Source organism: Sturnira hondurensis, unplaced genomic scaffold (genome assembly GCF_014824575.4).
Source record: "Sturnira hondurensis isolate 20B ecotype Veracruz unplaced genomic scaffold, ASM1482457v3 Scaffold0014384, whole genome shotgun sequence".
Lineage (NCBI taxonomy): Eukaryota > Metazoa > Chordata > Mammalia > Chiroptera > Phyllostomidae > Sturnira > Sturnira hondurensis.
The window spans coordinates 27,392,232-27,414,076 of record NW_028087015.1 but is presented as its reverse complement, the minus strand read 5'-3'; the positions used below and the strand labels follow the sequence as shown (position 1 = coordinate 27,414,076).

The 21,845-nt window shown below is 40.5% G+C and overlaps 1 protein-coding gene across 2 annotated transcripts in view; it reads right to left on the bottom strand.

Moving 5' to 3' along the window:
- Positions 1–21,845, bottom strand: part of SRGAP1 (SLIT-ROBO Rho GTPase activating protein 1) — a 267,456-nt gene that overhangs the window by 137,129 nt on the left and 108,482 nt on the right. For both annotated transcript variants that reach the window (XM_037063067.1, XM_037063068.1), the window contains exons 2-3: positions 11,463–11,658; positions 4,258–4,420 (exon numbers count right to left, since the gene is read on the bottom strand). In XM_037063067.1, coding sequence (XP_036918962.1) covers positions 4,258–4,420; positions 11,463–11,658 — 359 coding nt within the window. The remainder of the gene's footprint in view (positions 1–4,257; positions 4,421–11,462; positions 11,659–21,845) is intronic.

Sequence of the window (21,845 nt, the reverse complement as noted above, 5' to 3'; positions counted from 1 at the left end):
CTCTGATTTCTGACCTTCTCCTAAAATGGCAAAGCAGATCTTAAGAGTGCAAAAGCAGAATCTTGCATTGTTTCTACATAACGAAGGGTCTGGGGCTGAATAGCTATTACTGTTGAATGAACAAAGAAATCAATGACGCCTCTAAATTAAGGCTCCCATGTGAAATAGCTTTGCGGGGATGGCAAGGCACTGGGGGTTGACCAAGACAGGTATTCGTTATTCTCTGATATCCAACTAATAGTTGAAATACGAGGACCAAAATCTTAAGAGCTTCCAGCAAGGATGCTGCGAGCAGGGCCTTTTTCGGAGTCCACTTATAGATATGGGTTGGAATACAAATTATGGGTTCATAATAAGTGAGAAACAAGTAATTTGTGATGATGTGGATGTGATTATCACAGTTGTGCCACACATTCTTCTGAGACTGAGGGCACATGTAGTATAATGTCTAATGTAATTTCACATTACCAGATTATCACGAGTGTGTGGACAAAGTGTATACAATATAGATAAATATAAAGACAACAGCTTGAAGTTAAGACTTATTAAGTCCAGATACTGGGCTAAGCAGCTTTCCATGTATGACTTATGAATCCTTTGTGCAATTATTTGAGATAGGTTATTAGTCTACTTTATACATGTGGGAACTGAGGCTTAAGAGGTTTACAAATATTGAATACTTTCAAGTCCACAAAGCTACTAACAGTGGCAAAGCTAAGATTCACACACACAATATCTGACTTCAGAGCCTAAATGATGAATCACTGTTATTTTGACCAACAGACTTCCTTTAAATCCTAAAGGTCTAAATCTGAAATAATCAATATTTAAATAATTGGGTATTGTTTTTGTTTTAAAAAACCTTCACCTCTTCTGCCTGTTGAAAACTTTCTGTCAAGTGGATGCAGCTATTTCTATAACTGGTCCTGATGTGATAAAAATTTAAGTCTTGAAGCTTTTCCCCATACGCATGCACAGAACTATGTGTCTTCTTGATTACTATATACATTTGGTTACAAAAACATTACTGGAGTTATCTGCTCCAAACTATTCATTTGACACAACAGTTTGGTAAAGGATTCTCTATGACTGACTGATTTGAGAAAGATACAGCTGTGTAAGAGGCTGAACCTGCCAAGCACCCAGCACCTCTCTGGGGCTCCGTAAAGACCAGAGTATTTCTGAGAAATGAGGAAGTCCTAAAATCCTTCCCCAAGGAGAACAACAGCAGTATGCTCACCAAGGGCTCCGGAGCAGCCCTAAATGTCACTTCCACCTGGCCCTGATCGTTTCTTTCCATTCTGATAGACTATACGCTGGAAGAAGAACTGGAACAGAGGAAGGTTTGAGATGAATTAAAAAAAAAAACGCAGAAAAGACTAGTCTTGCTTTGTCATCCAAAGGGACCTGAAGACCTTGGGGACTGGGTAGATGTGGGTTCTGGCTTCCTGTTCTTTCAGGTCACAGATGTATCCTAATGGGCTGACCTGGCCCTTCAATAACCTGTTCTTTCCCTTTTGCCTTCTGCCTCTCTTGTTCTTTCTTTTTTTCAGCTATAATATACACTGAGAAGTGGGGTGCATAGTCTGCTGGGTTTGCTTGAGGAAGGAAGAATTTGATACCTACAATTGTAATGACTGTTACCTTTCCAGTGGTCAGCAATGGTCAGGAGAAGACCACTCACCCACTAAACACCAAAGTAACCAGGAGTCCTCTATAAATCAGCAGTTTCCAAGGACTGCGAATCTTTCAAGTCCCAGAAGATCTGGATAAGAAGAAACTTCTAGGGAGCAAGCAAGCAAGCAAGCAAGCATACATGTGTACGTGTGTGTGTGTGTGTGTGTGTGTGTGTGTGTGTGTGTGTGTGTTTATTATATGTTCTCCAGACCTTTTCTTCAAGGTCTAGGAACTCATTCCAACCACCAGGAATACAGAGCACTAACTAGTGAACTCAGAGCTCATCACTCTCTGAGAATTACTCTCCACAAAAGGGAGCTGCTTCACCCCCAGATTGCTTGGCCCCTCACCTAGGGTAACTGAAATCCAATGACTGCAAAACAAAGACGAGGCCCTTTGCCTGGATATGAGACAACCCCAAGGGCCATCCAAGTTCCAGAGCTTCCCCCTCTGCCTAGTCCTCGCTTCCCTGCTCCCTTGGAGAGTGAGCAGTGCTCTCCTGAGTCTCCTGAATCCCCTCTGAAGGTCATAAAGCAAGTAAGCAGAAGAGTTGGCATTCAAATCCAAATCCATTTGACTCTCAGCTCTAGGTTTCTATTAACTTTGTCAAGCCCCTGACTTTGATTGACAATTTACAAGTTGTAACAGCAAGGCATACAAAGTCCCTTTTTATATGACCATCCTTTCTAGCCTTACATAACATCACTAATGCCCACATGACCCCTGGTCCAGTCACATCAAACTCTTTCCTTTCTCTGAACATGTCACGCTCTTGCTTTCCCTGGAACACGTCATTGTCCTTGTCTGCCTGATGACCATGTCCTTCTTCTACAGATCTCACTACTAGTGTTCCCGTTTCGGTGAAGACTTTCCTTCAAGCTCCCACAGTTCTGCATCATGACAACTGTTAATTATGGTAATGAGTCCCTTGCAGGCAGGGACATGCCTTTTGACTCTGCTTCTGCAGCCAGGCATTTCAAAGTCGTTTTGTTAAATGGATAAATAAATAAACTCAGTTGAGGTGCTTGTTGCAGAGGCCCTGGCTCAGTGGTTGCTAGAACCCCCATGACTGGGAAGCATATAGCGCCACCCAGATTTGGACAAAGTGTTACCTCCTCGAACACAAGGCCTAGTTTGTCTTCAGCTCTATGGCCTCTCCAAGACCTAACACCATCTCCTGCTCATAGAAGATGCTTAAAAACAAACAACTGACCAAATAAAGTCTTGGCTGAAAGGACTGATGTATGAGAAATTTACTTCATTTTCATGGCTCAGTCTAAACTATTTTTTTCCCATCTCTACTTTTAAAGACATATAGTCTATTTCTATATTTATGTTCTTGTTAATTAATACGCTCTTAGTTCTAATTTTTTTAATCCTCACTGAAGGGTATATTTATTGACTTGAGAGAGAGAGACAGAGAGAGAAACACTGATCCACTGTCTCCCACATGTGCCCAGACTGGGGATCGGATTCGCAGCCTTTCGTTGTACGGGATGATGCTCCAACTAAGAGAGCCCACGTGGCTGGGGTCTTAGTTCTAAATTTGTAACATTTCTCCTTTGTTTGAAACATTTTTCCCCAACTATTTACTAGAGCAAAATGATGGCCTGGAGTTCGCTGAATTCCATTTCTAGGTCAGAAATCAATTCTAATATGGATACATCAAACCTGACTAAGAGGTTTTCCAGCTGGCCCACTTAACACTACATCTTTGTTTCAAGGGGCCGCTTTGGAACATAAATATGTCATTAACCCACAAGCTGGGTTTTTTCCCACTTTATGAAACTAATAACTATTTACTTAATAGAGGTACAGATACTGGTATAGACACCAAACACCACCAGTACAAAGCTGAGGTGGGGGTGGGGAGAACCCTAGTCCTACAAACATAAAACCTGAAAGCCATTCTAACTGGGCAAGTAGCTTCACTCTCTACTCAGGAAATGGTCTGATTTTGTTATTCTCAACAGCAATGTTCAAACAACAAAAAATCGCTCAGAGCTGGCTGAGACTAGTAACAACGATAAGAAGCCTCAAAAGCTAAGTTTCTTCTTCCGTGTAACGATAAATGGATTTGGGATGGAGCAAGCTCTGTGGTATGTGAGGGACAGGACTTCCTGTGCCTGGGGGATTTTCTCCCTGTCACTCTACCTCCGCCTCCGCTGCTGGTCTGGTGGGAGTAGGGAGAAACTGCGATAACGTTTTCCTGAGAGAGCAGCACATCTGGTTATCTTGTTCTTCACACGTCTCTGATCAGGCGTGAGCCCCAGAGAAATGAGTCCTTCCTTCTGGTCTGTTTTTCCTAACTTCAGGCAGTCTAATGCTAGGGACTGAGGTGCAATTGGTAGACACCTCTCATTTCCAAAGTTTGCTCACATTGTTTAGGGCACAGACTCAGTGGTTTAACTCTACAAGTATGCGTGTGCAGGCTTTACTTTTAATTAAAATATCAATTCATTTTTTAACCTAATATTTATTGAGTCCAATTAAGCAATCAACGCATGAGCCCCTTCTCAGTTGTGGTTACAGGCAGAGCGGTTATGGGAAGCACAGTATGGCAGGATTGGTGGAAGGTACCTTTTTAAACATCCTGGTGGAATCCTCGCTTATCTGCATGAACCTCATAATCACATTGTTCAGATAGATGTCACTCAAGGTTGCATGGTCTTTGCTTTCTCTCCTCACTTGGTTCAGGAGCAAATACCAGCAGTTCACTGGAGACAACAAGTTTTGGTCTTTCCTAAAAAAGTAAAGAAAGACAGAATTAATGTCAATTTCCAAGTTGCCCCAATCAGCTGAGGGAAGACACTCAAGCAAACTAGCAGCCACAAGAGACAGATTTTATTGCTATTCTTTCTACTCTGGGTATTGCTCACATAAGGCTACCTGACAGCCAGCAGAACAGCCTTCTAAGCTGTGATGGAAGAGAACCAGCTATTTCCTGGGCTTGAAAGAAAATACCTGGACCAAGAACACCGGTCAAAACCCACTCTCCAGACAAGGGCCATGGGGCCCTACCATGCAGAGCACTTAGGGCAGTTTCAGCTTTAAACACTGCACCGAAGAAAGCAGTCCATGTTCACATAAAAATCTACAGACTACTGCCTCACAGACAGACTATGGTTTGCCCCTGCACACACAGTCTGTTTCGAATGCTCAGTCTGCTGGTGGAAAAGAGATTTGGCTAGGTATGCTTGCCATGGAACATAAACTTGAGGGCTATTTATTAATCCCCTGATACATAACCTCCAGCCTCCCTCAATGAGTCAGAACTTTACAGCATGTCTCAAGGCTTGTGAATAGAACCAAGAAGTTTGCTGACATAACTTGCCACATGTCCCGTTTAAACCCATTAAACTATTCCAGCTTTCTGACTGCTCTTTGTTTATTCTAGATAGTAAAGCTAAAAGTAAATAGAAACTACAAAAAAGACTTGTAAAAAAATCTTAAAGAAAAACCCTGAATAAAAACAGTGACCAATTGGGATGTTACTACTTAAAAAAAAATTCAAGTACCATTTTTATGTGTTTATTTGTTTTGACATTAAAATCTAACTGTGAAATGGCAAAATGGAATAGAATGTTTATCCTGACTACACAAGTGCCATTTTACGAAACACGCTGCCCTCCTATCATTCATGATCATGTATATGTGTAACTCTGAAAATTAATTAAATTAGGAAAGAAATCATTAAGGGGGATCTTCCTGCTAGCAAGTCCCTCAGATTCAGGATTTAACCCTGCATTAAGTCAAAGCCCTCTCTGGAAAAAAAGAGGAAGCAGAGGACAGAGGTAAGAATGGGTGTAGGAAAGAAGCCCCTGCTCTAGAGGCTTAGCACCTGCACCCCCAGGGGAAGCCGCCCGCTGTCCCCGCCTGGGGAAGCCTGCTTTCCCTCCGAGCACTCAGGCAAGAGGCCGTGGGTCCACAGCAGACAATGGAGCCCTCCCACTGACATTCTCTAACCACCCTCCCCAAGGGGTAAATGGTACCCTATTACACTAACTTCTATGTATATCCTTTATGTTGGAATGGCCCATGAAGTTGTGGGGGACATTTCATACTTTTTTGTTTCCTGAATGCCCTGCCCACAGTAAGCATTAATTGTTATTTCATTCATTGGATAAATACTTGTTGTTCCCTTAATAATAATAGTGGTAGTAGTTAGTAGTAATAGTAACAGCAGCTACCATTTACTGAGCACTTATAAGAAGCAGGTCACAGGTCAAGAGGATGGAATACATATCGATACTGTCTAGATTCAGTTCCCAGAACTACCACTTACTAGCTACATAGTCTTGGCCAAATTATTTAATTTTTCTGTGTCTCTATTACCTCATTTGTAGAATGGATAAAATAATAGTACTCCTCTCATAAGATTATTATGAGGATTATTTAAGTTAACACATTTTAAAATGCTAGCCTAAATGCCTTAGATCCATAGTATGTGCTATATAAAGTTAGCTCTTTTTATCCAGAGGCTGGTTTAAAGTCTACACACATGAACTCTACTTAATCCTTACACCACCATTTAAGGCAGAAATTCTTTATATCCCCTCCATCAGCAACACAACTGAGCTTAGCAAGGCTCAGTGATTCGCTGAACACCAAAACTTGTGCCAGAGAGTCTTTTTCTTCTCATTATGTTTTTAAAAATATATTTTATTGATTATGCCATTACAGTTGTCCTATTCGCCCCCCTTCATTCCCCTCCACACCCCTCCCCCACCATCCCTTTAGTTTATGTCCATGTGTCTCAAGTTATTTAGATTCTATATTTCCCGTACTATTCTTGCCCCCCCCATCTATTTTCTACCTACCGTCAATGCTATTTTTTGTACCTTCTCCTCCCTCCCCTCCTCCCACTCCCCTGTTGCTAACCCTTCATGTGATCTTCATTTCTGTGGTTCCGTTCCTGATCTAGCTGTCCTCTTGGTTTGCTTTTGTTTTAGGTGTGGTTGTTAGTAACTGTGAGTGTGCTGTCCTTTCACTGTTCATATTTTTCATCTTCTTTTTCTTAGATAAGTCCCTTTAACATTTCATATAATAAGGGCTTGGTGATGATGAACTCCTTGAATTTGACCTTATGTGAGAAGTACTTTATATGCCATTCTAAATGAAAGCTTTGCTGGATAGAGCAATCTTGGATGTAAGTCCTTGCATTTCATGACTTGGAATACTTCTTTCCAGCCCCTTCTTGCCTGGAAGGTCTCTTTTGAGAAATCCGCTGACAGTCTGATGGGTACTCCTTTGTAGGTGACTGTTCCCTTATCTCTTGCTGCTTCTAGGATTCTCTCCTTCATTTTAATCTTGGCTAGTGTAATTATGATGTGCCTTGGTGTGTTCCTTCTTGGGTCCAACTTCTTTGGGACTCTGAGCTTCCTGGATTTCCTGGAGGTCTATTTCCTTTGCCAGACTGGGGAAGTTCTCCTTTATTATTTGTTCAAATAAGTTTTTCACATGTCACTCCTCCTCTTCCCTTTCTGGTAGCCCTATAATTCAGATGTTGGAACATTTAAAGATGTCCTGAAGGTTCCTAAGCCTCTCCTCATTTTTTTGAATTCTTGTTTCTTCATTTTTTTCTGTTTGGTCATTTTTTTCTTCCTTCTGGTCCACTCCCTTGATTTGAGTCCCAGTTTCCTTCCCATCACTATTGGTTTCCTGTGCATTTCCCTTCATTTCAATTAGTTTAGCCTTCATTTGTTCTTCTAATTTGTGACTGAAATCAATCGGTTCTGTGAGCATCCTGATCACCAGTATTCTGAACTGTGCATCTGCACTATTTCTTGATCGCTTAGAGTTATTGGCTCTGGGGCTTTGAGTTCTTCTTGAGCCATAATGTTTTGGTCTGTTCATGTCTGTTATGTATGAGTGGCAGAGCCCTAGGTGTTCACCAGGGCGGGTTGTGACACTGTATTTGGGGGGCGGGGTCAAAGAGGGGCAATGGCGGTCCCCTCTGCTGCTTCCTGTAGATGGGGCCTGTGAGGTCCATCTCACTGCTCACTCCTTTGCCTGGTTTATCTGTGTGCGAATGTGTGACTTCTGTCAGCCAGCTGCCCTGTGCCCTCACTGGGTCTGCCCGTTGCAACCCCATGCCTGGGATCTGCCAACCACCACTTGCACGCCTGGGTCGGTCTGGCCACTGGGTAACCCCACTCTGCCAGCCACTGGCTCCTCCCCTCTTACCAGTCTGGCTGAATGGTTCATTGTTGTCAGACTTCCACATAGTTCAATTTTCGGTATTTTGGTTGCATTTTTGTTACTAAAACTTTTTTGTCTTTAAATTTGGTTGTGCAAAGAGGCACAGTGATTCCACCCATGCCTCCATCTTGGTTGGAAGTCCTCATTATGTTTTTGTTTTTTTAATTGAATTTATTGGGGTGACATTGGTTGACAAAATGGTTGAAACCATACAGGTTTCAAGTGTAGAACTGAACAAAACACCATCTGCACACTGCATTGTGTACCCATTGCCCAAAGCAAAGTCTCTCCATCTCCACTTATGCCTTCTTTGCCCACCTCCACCTACCCCACCCCACTTCCCCTCTGATTATCACCACACCATTGTCTGTTCCATGTTCCTATGGCTCTGTTTCTATTTTGTTCATTAGATTCTACATTTAAGTGAAATCATATGGTATTTGTCTTTCACTGCCTGGCTTATTTCCCTTAGCATAATAATCTCCAGATCCATCCATGCTACTGCAAAGGGTAGGAGCTCCTTCTTTCTTTCTGCTGCACAGAATTCCATTGTGTAAATGTACCACAGTTTTTTGATCCACATGTCTACTGTTGAGCCTTCGGGCACATTTAGAATAGCCACAACTTGGCTATTCTAAATAATGCTGCAATGAACATAGGGATGCATATATTCTTTCAAATCAGTGTTTCGAGTTTCTTTAGACAGATTCCCAGAACTGGGGTGTCAGGGAGTCTTTGAGTCCAGGGAGGCTGACCCAACCCTCTGTCTTTGAACTATGAAGTGGCAATGTTAGGTCAAGGGTCTCAATATGCAATAAGCCTCCCCAAACTAAATTAAGAACTATACTCTAAAACTCCAGCTCAAATAATTGGTAAAGTTATTGCTGAAGATTTAGTATTTGTTTGAGAAGAGGAGAAGAAATATTGTGTGTACACCCCATGCCAGCTATCAATCACATCAAGATCTCTGTCTAGTTTCTCATTTAATGGTCATAAAGTGTCATTGTGCAAGTTAGGAAACAAAGGCTCAGAGAGGTTAAGTAACTTCATGACAGGCACACTGTAGAGTCAGTATTCAAACGGGGTCTGTCTGACTCTCCACTCCCAAGTTTTTTTGCGATATAATTGACATACACCTCTGTATCAGTTTAAGGGGTACAGCATAATGGTTTGACTTACATATATTATAAAATGACTACCTGTCTGACTGTTTAATAAAGCCTGTCTTTGAGTTTTTTCCTAATCCTGGTTTGTCCTTTCTGTAGACTTGTTATCCATCTATCTCCAGAACCACATTCAGTAATAAACATATTCGGGTCTGAGAAAATCCCAAGTTGTTTACCTTTTGAAGAAAACTAGTGAACAAACCAGGAGAAACAGAAAGTGGCAACTATCCACTAAGGGACTAGACTAAGGCTCACGGTCCTATGCATATTTTCAGTTCATAGCCAGTTACCGAGTACAGAACACAGAAGGTAACATTCAAAAGTATTTACTGAATGGATGAATGAACTTTCTTATTTGCAATCACTTTAAAAAGGAACAGTTATTATAAATGTGAATATAGTACTGGCTCCGGTCTCCTCTTTCTAGCTCCAGTTTCTGTCTGCACATTTAACATTCCTTCCCCCTGGAAATCATCACTAAGGTTTATTTCTATATTGGGCTAATGTTAGAGGTTAAAGTCCAGGAAAAAGGAGGGGTGCGGGGGTGGCCAGGTGGCTCAGTTAGTTGGAGCATCATCCCATATACCAAAAGGTTGTGGGTTCAATCTCCAATTGGAATACGTATGGGAGGCAACAGATTGATGTTTCTCTCTCTCAATAAACATATCCTCAGGTGAGGATTTTAAAAAGGTATTCCCTGTGCAGAGTAGTTTTGCATTTGCTTCTGCAAAAGAACCCCAAGGATAGTTTCCACCCCCTACAAAGCCAACAGTGAAGGCAAAGAAAGGCATCTCCGAATCTCCCTTCAATACGGAGCCAGGCTGAGTAGATGGGCCTCCATGTTGTCGTCCTGTGTGGGTGGGTGGCTGGTTTTGTTTTATCATTTCACTGAGATAGTTCTATGGGTCCTGATGCTAGGTTGTGATGCAATATGATTGGGTTGGTGGGAAATCCACAGGCCAGCTCTTTACCTTGCCCAGCCCTCATCTTCTGTTCCCACGTGGGACTAGAGAGTAGATACGGCAGCCAGTTGGGTTTTCAGTTCCCTCTTCCTTTTCTCATTCTTGGAAATTTCCCTTACTTTCCTATGAGTTCGGTTATATATTTAAAAGAGTGTCTCCGATATTTCAACGGGAATTTCCTGGAGTTTTGCAGCAGAAGTGGTTTTCCAATTACCCAGTCCACTGCATCTGCAGAAATGGACACCTGTGCTGCCTTTCCAACATCTCCTAAACGAGTCTCTTCCTGCCTGCAGTGCTGGAGCCCCATTACTACTGCACGGGCCCGAGTGGACTCCCTCTCTTGATGATAGTGCCTCGCAGTGCACAACCCTACTCAGGTCTTCGTCATCATTTTAAAATGCAGGTCTGAACTGTTGATCCTGTTACTTAAAACTCCCCAAAGGCTTCTCATGCCCTCAGGATGGAATCCAAACTGTTGAGTATGATCTACAGGCCCCCATGACCTGGAGAAATCTTACGTCTCCCAGGACCTGTCCTTGACCTTCCCTTCCCACCTTCACTGTGGGCGGGCTCTCTGTCAGGTCGGCCCATGACACGCTGTACTCACCCCTGTCGAAGCACCTGTGTATGTTATTGGACTTGTCTGCACACTTATCTCTTTTTGCCTCTAGAATTTATTATAAATCTCATTAGCAGAAAACTGTGTAGGTATTTTTTTAAACAAATGAAGTACAGTTAATATAAGGTTTCATTACATTCCATCCCAAGCATTTTACCAAAGACCCTTGTTTAAGTCAGTCTCAGCTGCACGACCATAAACATGATGGGCGGGAGGGTACTAAACTCAAGCAACTCTTACTGCTTTTTTTCATATGAAATCACTGCAGAAATCCTGAGGTCTCTGCTTGAAAAACTGACTATTTAAAATTTGCCCATCCAAACATATACCTGTGGTAGATACCAACTGTGGTAGTTTTCTGTAATCGAGAAGTTTTCTGCACTGGCCAGGCAGCTCAGTTGGAGCGCTGACCTGACACACCAAGGCGATAGGTTTCATCTCCGCTCAGGGCACATGCAAGAAGCAACTGACGAATCCCTAAATAAGTGGAACAAATTGATATTTCTCTCTCTCCCCCTTCTTCTCTCTCTAAAATTCATTAAATAAAAAAATTTTAAATGTGAAAAACTTTATAAAGAATATAAACTTTATAATCTCCTTGAATATAAAGTTACTCACAAATATGTGTTTATTGGAAAGAGAAAAGTGTGAAGAGAATACTATTAACTTAAAATGTGATAAACTGATGCTCATAAATGGAGATGGTTGCTCTCATCTATGGGGACATGCCAATCAATAACTTATGAGACAAAAATGGAAAGTTCTAAAACCAAAGAAAGGTAGTGAAAAAGGAGGCTATCGCCTTGGGCAGGTGACTCTGAGTCAGTTCTCTCTTACTTGTACTGCTGATGATCCTTAGTGCTTCTTGTTTTCGCCATGAACCTTTCTGCTAACTTCTCTAGGTTCCGAGAATATTCCGTCTCAATTTCGGCTTTCTTCCGGAAGAAATCTTGCAGGTCCTGCAGGAGCTGAACTCGCATCTCCGTTTGCTGCTCCAGGCATTTTTGTTGTTCTACCAGTTGGGCTCGAATTTCTAAGGAGAGAAGAGAATCCATTGGATGATTTCACGAAAGCTACTGAGGTGTGCTGGTATGTGCAAGAGCACAGCCATGAGTCCTACTATACTCTAGCTCTGTATTGGACCTTTATGAGACTGCTGTGTCTGGGTTGGCTCTCTAAATAAGGTGTCTGCTGACACTTTAAGAGAATGAGACAAGCCTCTGGAAAGAATGTAATAAATTAGAACAGAAACATGGGTTACATTTGCAATGCCACAAACATGCATGGAGTCATGAGGGAAAAAATTAAAGCCTTTCAGATAACAATTCGTAACATGTGACATCTCTGGGTAGCTGAGTACACTGCAATTTTTTCAACAGCATTTTACCTCAACTACCCCTTTTGCATCTGAGTGGCAAAGAAGTGAGCATCATTTCTTCCACACTCTGAACCACCACATATCTGCCAGTTGGCACATATGGACACTGACATCTGGTAATTTTTATTTAGTGCATAAATTTCTAGTTTGTAAAACACATAGCTTCAGGGTTTGTAGGGATTCTGTGCCTAAAAATAATTCCTTCCTACATCCAAAAATCCATTCATAATGGGGCAATCCTCAGATTCCACTTTACTATTGTGTTCATCAAGGGCTCTTCACCATTACTCATTGTTCAAACTAACAGCCTATTGACACATAGTTCTAAAATGAATCTTTTAACAATTTTAATACATCAGGAATACAAAGGTTAGTAATTTTGTGATTTGGTAAAAAAAAAACAAAAGCAGAAATTATCATGTAAAACTATCTGTAAAAGACTGTAACAATGAAACATGTGTTTTGGAAAATGAGATACAGTAACTAATGACTACTGATTTGTTTTTGTTCTGAGATCCAGGGCTAACCTCCAAAGACAAGAATATTCGTATCGGAAAAACCTCTTTATTTCATTTTTTCCAGTACATAATTCCTAAAACTAAGGGCTGAATCTAATTCAGTGGAGTTACCAGAAATCAGTATCCAAATGACATCTCCACAATTTCTGTTATTTTGCAATAAAAACAACTGAGCTGATTATATAAATATATGCATACACTTGCCCATGTTTAATCAAGCTTACTTAACAGCATGGTGGTCAAGTTCTGAATAGGCAGTCAGGAATTTTGCTGAATTTAATAATCCCTACTAATAATCAAATACTATTCTACACCTTATTGAAATTAAGTATTAGTATATCCCCATTTTACAAATAAGAAACTGAGGTTTAAAGAGATTAAATAATATTACCTATGGACTTAAGCTAGTAAATGGTGAATTCCACCCCCATGACCGCTGAACCACATCTGTTGGTCAGATTAATAAAACATGTCTTTTCCCACCCAAAGATATCTATCTATCTATCTATTTGAGAGGGGAAGTGAGGAAGAAAGAAAGGGAGAGAAACATCAACGTGTGGCTGCCTCCTGCATGCCCCCTTCTGGGGACCTGGCCTACAATCCAGGCATGTAACCCGACTGGGAATCGAACCAGCAACCCCTTGATTTGCAGGCTGGCACTCAGTCCACTGAGCCACACCAACCAGGGCAGATTAATAAAACACTTCTGCCCGCCTTCCATCCATAGAACATGGTTTGAACACCTGTAGTGGGCCAGGTTTGTATACGGACAAAGATGATTTACAATAACTATAAAACAAGGTCTCTGCCCTCACTAAGGTTATGTTCCAAGCAAAACTATTTCAGGGGATCACTGGCAGAAGATAGGAGAGTATTCAAGTGTCCTCTCTCACTTTCTCCACTTTTAGTTTGGGGGATCCTATTAAAAATCTCATAGAAGTATGGTAAACACATGAGTGAGGACATTATTACAGGCTTTTAACTACCATGAACAGCATCTGGTTTTTAGTTGATCAAAGTAAGTGTTTTTCAATACAACATTATTATAATCATGTCTGCCAAATTCTGTCACCCATGAATAAAGCACTATTTTTGTTTCAAAGAAAAAAAAATCAAGGGTGGGAGTATTTCTCATTCAGGAATCCCAGTAAGCCTTTCAAGATTTAGTAATTTTAGCACATCTTGTTGTGCTAATAGAAAATAAATCAGTCAGCTTAGGCTGTCAACTAGTTTTCTCTGGTGTGCGTATATGTTGTTTAAACTGCCTTAGTGCTGAATAAGAAAGAAGAGTGGGACTTCTGGTCAAGATGGAGGTACAGGTAAATATGCATGAAATAAAAAAACAAAATCTACAGGGAACCAACAACAGAGGGGATGAAGGTGAGAATGAAATCAACGATTTGGAACATAAGGAAGAAAAAAGCATTCAATCAGAACAGCAAGAAGAAAAAAGAATTTTAAAAAATGAGGATAGAATAAGGAGCCTCTGGGACATCTCTAAATGTATCAATATCTGAATTATAGGGGATGCCAGAAGAAGAAGAGGAAGAACAAGAAATTGAAAACTTATTTAAAAAATAATGAAAGAAAACTTCCCTAATTTGGTGAATGAAATAGACATACAAATCCAGGAAGCACAGAGAGTCCCAAACAAGTTGGACCCAAAGAGGAACAAACCAAGACACATCATAATTAAAATGCCAAAGGTGAAAAATAAAGAGGAAATCTTAAAAGTAGAAAGAGAAAAGCAGAGAGTTACCTACCACAAAGTTCCCATAAGACTGTCAGCTGACTTCTCAGAAGAAACTCTGCAGGCAAGGGATAGGTAAGAATGTTCAAAGTGATGAAAAGCAAGAACCTATATTGCTCTACCCAGCAAAGCTATCATTTAGAATGGAAGGGCGGACAAAGTGCTTCCAGGCCAAGTTAAAGCTAAAGGAGTTCATCATCATGAAGCCGTTGTTATAAGAAATGTTACAGAGAACTATATAAGAAAAAGAAGGTCAAAACTATGAACATTAAAATGCAACAAATTCACAACTATTAACAACTGAATCTAAAAAACAAACTAGGCAAACAAGCAGAACAGGAACAAAATCATAGATATGGAGATCATCTGGAAGGTTATTAGCTGGGTGGGGGAAGAGGGAGAGTGAGGGAAAAGGTACAAGGATTAAAAAGTATAAATTGGTAGGTACAAAATAGACAGGAGAACATTAAGAACAACATACGAAATGGAGAAGCCAAAGAATGTATATGCATGACCATGGACATGAACAAAGGGAGAAGATTGCCAGAAGAAATGGGGGTACCAGGAGAAGGGGGGTAAAACAGGAAAAATTGGGATAACTGTCATAGCATAATCAATAAAATATGTTTTAAAAAATCTCTGAGAGTACAAATCTCATCAAAATTACACAAAAATTAAATGGCTTCCTCCTTCAGTCTTATTCGATAGTCTCTTGCTCACTTCCATCAGGGTTCGCAACCAAGAACTAGGGGTCCTGAGAAGGAAGACTTTATTTAAACAGATAAAACCCAATCCTCCTTTTACAGGGAGTAACTGTTAGTTCATGGCATCTATAATTTTCTAACCAAAATAATACACTGGCAGCATTTGCAATAGTGAAAATGTGGAGGGACAGAACCTAGACTATTGCGGAGGGAAAACAAAGCATGCTCCAAAATCTGGAGAAAGAGAATCCATCTGATTACATCTTTAATTTAGAACAGTTTAGGAGAAACGAGGAAAAGATCATTAAAAAAAGATCATAAGAAAAAAAATCAACATTAAAGTACTACCATAAGACATGTGTCATCGGGAAGAGACAAACTCTGGGTTCCGCACGTCACATCAGAGCTGCAAGGCAATGCAATATAGTAGGTCGTCTCCCCGTACACACGGCACGGCTTTATTAACATGGCCTTACTGGATTTGAGCCAACCTAATACACCACTGAAAAATTTAAAAGGTTTTTAAATAAATGAGTGAAACCAATGCTTGTTCATATGAATTTGGGTCCACTGCTCAGGACATATAAGAGCAGCCTGAGGTACCCTGGGCCCCACACTATCAATCCTCATGATGGGACCACAGGGGGCCCCACAGTGCAGCACCGCTGTTGGCCCCAGCACCACAGAGATGTTAGGGCTAGGACAGATGAAAATGTCACCCTGGGGGTGAATTCCAGAAAAATCGTGAGCCTACTGCTGTAGAAGGAATTACTGTTTCCTTCCCTCTCGCAGATTCATCAAGGAAACTCTTTCAGGGCCCTTTCTATTAGCTCTCCTGGATTAGTACTGACTTGCATCATTTCTTCACACTCAAGTTTCTTATTAATTTAGCTCACCCAGCCATTGTTCTGCTCTTATTTGTATTAGGCAGAGTCTTAGGAACTGGAGTTACAAAACTTGGTAAGACACAGCTTCCTTTAGCAGAGAAGGCGAATCCTAATTTGATAACACCAATGCACTGAGCTCTGTGCCATGATAAAGGAATGCACCAGGAAGCCATGGAAAGGGGAGCTGATGCAGACCATGGATAAGCTTGGAAAACAGAATGCCCTGAAAGATTAGTTATAAGATCTACAGCTACAACCACCAAGAAAGTGAAATGCAACCCGTAGAATGGGAGAAAATATTTGTAAATCATGTATTAATAAGCAATTTATATCTGGAATAGAAACTTCCATCTAAAAGAGGAAAAAAATTAAATAATATGAAATAGAATGGTGTTGGAGGCAGTCTACTAAATAACAATAATGGCCTTTTTAGCAGGGCTAAATTTTACTTTAAAAAATTACTATTATTTCATTTCTATTCTACCAGAGAATGAATTAACATTAATAACCCAGCATAATAATACACAAAACGTGTGCTTTCAAACTTTCAATTGTAAAAAAACAAAACAAAACAAAAAAAAACTATTTTCTCTATACTATAAAAATCTACTGACTAATACTTACCAAACAAAATGGAATTACCCAGGAAAGGAAGAAATGAAGGCATTTCTCATTATTGCTCCAGTAAAGGGTAATCCTAACTCTTAAAATAAGTTTATGTGAGGCCACAGAATGAGGCATCTTCCATGGAAAGACTGCATCCAGACTGGACTGTTTCTCTAATATGTTACTGAATGCCCAGGACTAGAACATAAAGTTGATAAATTAGATATGATACTCATGATTAGCAAATAAAACCAAAACATTTTAAAGCATTGCAAATCATCTCAATTATCTCATAGTCTGTTTGGGCAGATGTTCCGTATGGTATCAAAAAAGTCCACATTCTGTTTGGATGTATCAGTACCTTTACCCAAAGGATATAAGACGTTTTCTCAACAGAGAGATGAGAACCACTGGAATGTCTTCAAGAGAAAGGCCCAATGGTACTCTAACTGGTTCCATCAATTGTTCACATGCTCTTTGCTCCTATGAAAATACATACAATCTTACAGCCACCAAGTAGCTGAACACCAGGCACAAATTTTTGTGAAATATGTTCCGTAAGCTAGAAATTTGGAGCAAAAATAAAAGTTTATAAAAGTGAGCTCTGACTTTTCTTCAGTGAATGGAGTGAATAAGAAACGGTATTGTCTTCATTTCTCTAGAAATCTGAACCCCAGACGTAGGCCTCTGTTCCACTGTGCACAAAAATTTGGCAGTATCAGGATGGACCCAGGTTGGAGTCACAGTGCCACCTATTACGAGTCATGTGACATACGGAAAATCACTTAACCTCCCAAAGTTTCATCTTGTAAACTCAGGAGGACTGGTGAGCGTTAAATGAGAGATATAAATGAAAAGCATGCTGTAATCTGAAAATCACTAGGAAACAGATGGAGATGTTATTATTACTAGTACCAGTAGGCTTTCATTTAAAAAATATTTACTGAATATTTCCTCGTGCCGGACTCCTTCCGAGTGGCTGAAAACAACAGACTGTAAGGAGTCCCATCCTCAGAGAGGAGACAGGCAATGGAAACAGAGCGAGCTAGCGACCTTCAGGGTATTCATGCACAAATGTCAAGGAGCATGGAGTTATGAGTTGTAGGGGGAGTACCATGGTCAATTAATATTGGAATTGGAATTTTTAGCCATACTGAGTTTTATAAAAGATCTTATTGAAATTAATTTCACCTGTTCATCTGTTTCTTTGTACTTTTTTTTTAATGACCACCGAAAAAAGTCTAAAGTTAGAATGTGGCTCACCTATAGGATATTGCTCCTCTAGGACGTGAGTGAACTGGTATCTCAGTGTCTCCTAAGTGGAATCTGAAATGCGGACTTCGCATCAGAAAAGGTATTTGAAGAGTTAGCAGGCTTGAGCAGAAGACAAGACTTATGCCCAAAGCAAATGCGGGATGGAACAAAGTACCAGGACACCTGTTTCAGTTAGAAGTGTGACCTTGGAGGAGTAACTATCTTTGTGGAACTCACGTTTCCAAACTGCAAAACGTCACTAGTCATACCTGCCGTGTTCTGCTTCCAAAGGCAGTGGGAGGCTTCAAAAGGATGAGATATGAAAACACTTTCCTGTTATGTAAAGCACTGTATTAGCCAATTATCATAGAATATGTCATAGAAAAAGAAGAGTTCTACGTTTGATGGTATCAGCTACACAAGCTAGAGGACTTTCAGAAAAGGAAAGGGCACAGGCCAACTGGGGTCACCGTCAGTAAGAGCTTTACAGGCGGGTGGCCCTGCACTGCCTTTAAAAGATATGTAGGATTTGGAGGACTATGCATATCTGGAAAATGAAAATACAGCTCCTTAAACTAAAAATGATATTTTTGATACTCTGGCCCAAAAGAGTTAGGTTCTGGGGAAGGAAGTTTGGGGTGGCTGAACATAATGCAACTTCCAGGTAGTGCCTCATGAAAAATGTAAGTCCCTAAAGTCTTTCTACTTTTGAATTTATGATTACCGATCACTTTCGCAAAGTAAATGACACAGACATATGAAATCAGATGGTTTTCATTCTATGTTCAAAATCATGGCCTCATCCTACAACTCTAGAGATGATCAGCCCATTTGTACGGAGTGGAGTTATTTATGACAAAATCATTTAGAGTCTGTAAAACAAGGTAAGAAGCTGTAATCTCAGCACAGTTAATCCTCATTGTTTTGGAAGTGAAAGTAAAGTCAGTTTCACATTTCTGACACTTAAAGAGGCTGTATCCATTTTTCTATCTAAGTTTTCATTACAATACCTTGATTTGAAATGATGTTAACCTTAGTATTATTTTTAGAATAAAGCTTACTACAAAAACATTAGTTTTCAAAGCTTTTGAAAGGCAAATATTGTATTTTGGCCCAGATAACATTTTTAGGTAAAGTGTGAAAAACAAATTTGCACTTTTTTTTTCAGATGAATGCTAGCCAGGATAAAAGATAATAAATTAAGGTGATCAATTATTGCAGTTTAACCACACTGTAGGAAAGGCCAGTTTCAGAAAGTACAGGTCTGAATGATTCACTCTAGTGCTTTTGTTTAGAATGCACAAGAGGTGGGATTTCATTAACTTCCCCATAATTAAGCAAGGACATTTAAGACCCTATTAGTAGATTGATTTTTACTGAAAGAGAAAAGACAGTGTGTGGAAACCATTGATCTGTACAGAGTACAAAGATTCATACTTTAGAATGGCTGTGTTGCTGACAAGGGTTCAAGCTGTTCTCTAAATGTGGACTTTCTTTCCTGATCTAATTCGACATGAAGTCTCATGGATTAAACATAAAATCTTGCACATCATTTCCTCCAAATAAGTTTCAAGAATGAAAAACTCTGGAACTAGTTTAAATCTTTTGTACTGAATTAACTGCAAATTGAAGTTCTTTTCAAATAAAGGCTATTTCCTTTATTGCAGTAATTACAATTTCAGAGTGTCTACTACAATACAGTTTAACCTCCCAAGCAATTTACCACTTACTTTGAACCCGAGAATATTTATAGAGTCGCTGCTAGGTTTCAGATCCTGAGATAAGTACTTGATATAGGTTAGCTCATTTAATTCTTACAGTAATCTGATTACACTGTGTCTCCATTACATAGATGAGGAAATTCAAGCACAGAGAAGTTAAGCATTTTGTCCAAAGTCATATGATTACGTACTAAAGCTGGAGTTCCTACTTAGGTTTATCTGACTCCAAAGTCCATGATACAAAATTAAAATGCTCAACAATTATAAAAAGTGTAATTACAGAAAGCAAGCCAAGTGATCCAGGCCTACCCTTCTAGCAATTTGTTAGAATGTAGCGAGATGCTGTAAACTTATGACTACTAATGTGCCAAATAAAAGTTGAAGTACCAAGTGTCTAGCATCATTTAGAAAAGCAATGATTACTTTTTCTACCTTTTAAATTAAGAAAGGCAAAAAACATTCCTCTCCCCTAAAAAAGGATTCAAATATTAAAAAAAAAAAGTAGGTAAGTGGCAATGCCAATTCCCCAGTATTTCCAGAATGTCATGATGCTGTGGCTTTAAGGGTAACTGTATCTAGGTCAATTGCTTTTGTTTTAAAAATTAGCATTGTACTATTACTATCATGTTATAATTATGGTAATGGCTAGAACTATATAGATTACAAATTACTGCCTTGAAAACAAAAATCATGTCTCAGTTTTCACACAGCATGTAATATTCAATAACTCTCCCTGGGAAATGTGTGCTTCGGTAAAGACAGTGACTTATCAACATGCTTCCTTATGCACACATGGACTTGGGACCCAAATTTTGCTAATTCATAACATGGCTTTCCTCTCCCCTCTTCCTGCAGCCTATCAGCACCACTGCCCCATCACCACCTTTTCACTCTTTGTTCCACGTGGACCTTCTGGCACCCAGCCCAACACGGTTTTCCCAAAATGTTTCTACCAGTGGGAAAGAACTCCAGCTAAGTGCAATGAATATCATGTTTTAAATATTTCTCAAACACAGGTATATTTTATGTCTACTTCTTACTATAAGAGAGCTTCATCTAAGAAAGCAACAAGGAAACACCCATTATATCACTTAATTTTCTTTAGACTTCTATTACAGACTTTGGCAACTTTATATCTTATTATGATTTAACTACAGCTCAATAAATGAGAGATCAAATAACCTCCAGCTCCAATTGAACTAAAACTTGGGTTCAAGAGTGGATAGAAGGGAAACAGGAAGCAGTCTAGTTAGCACTCACTGCACACCTGAAAGCCACAGTCTGGACCACAGAATACATATCTTCCAAGCTTTAGGCTACAAACTCTCATCCAGGTTGAATAGCTCAGTTGCTTAGAGTGTCATCCTGATACACCAAGGTTGTGGGTTCAATCCTGGCCAGGATACATGCAAGAATCAACCAATGAATGTATAAATAAGTAGAACAACAAATCAGAAGGGACTTCCGCCAAGATGGAGGCATAGGTGGAAACACTGCCTTCTCCCACAACCAAGTTTGAACACAACAAAGGTTTGGAGAACTAGCACACACCCAAAGACCAGAAAACGGAATTATATGGAAGGCCAACAACTAAGAACCGTTCAACGGGGACGGTAAGAGAGGCGGAGCCAGCAGTAGAGCTGGGTGGGGCAGGACAGATCCCCTGACCTAGGCGCGCAGGCAGCCCGGAACCAGTCGGGGTGTGGGGCAGACTGACCAAGGTCGCACATTCGCGCACAGTGAGACAGACCACACAGGCCCCAAGGGGACGGACCCAGTGGTAGAGGGCTGACAGCGGTGGCACACAGAAGTGCAGTGGAACGAAACACGTGGGCCTGGTGACGGTGGTGGCTGTGGCGCTGGGGACATGGTGGCAGGCGGCAGACGGGAAGCCATTGTCCCTCTTTGACCCCGCCCCCACATACAACGTCACAACCCAGCGACTTAGTTGCCCTGTTCTAGTGAACACTTTAGGGCTCTGATCCTGCTATGGAATAGGCACGAACAGCCCAAAAGATGGTGCAAGAAGAACTCAAAGTCCCAGAGCCAATAACTCTAAGCGACCGAGAAATTGCCAGCCTCTCAGAAGTACAATTCAAGACGCTGTTTATCAGGATGCTCACAGAACTGGTAGATTATAGCCACAAATTAGAGGAACACAGTCACAAATTAGAGGAACATATGAAGGCTAAACTAATTGAAACGAAGGGAGATGCACAGGAAACCAATAGTGATGGAAAGGAAACTGGGACTCAAATCAATGGAATGGACCAGAAGGAAGAACAAAACATCCCACCAGAAAGGAATGAAGAAATGAGAATTCAAAAAAATGAGGAGAGGCTTAGGAACCTCCAGGACATCTTTAAACGTTCCAACATCCGGATTATAGGGGTACCAGAAGG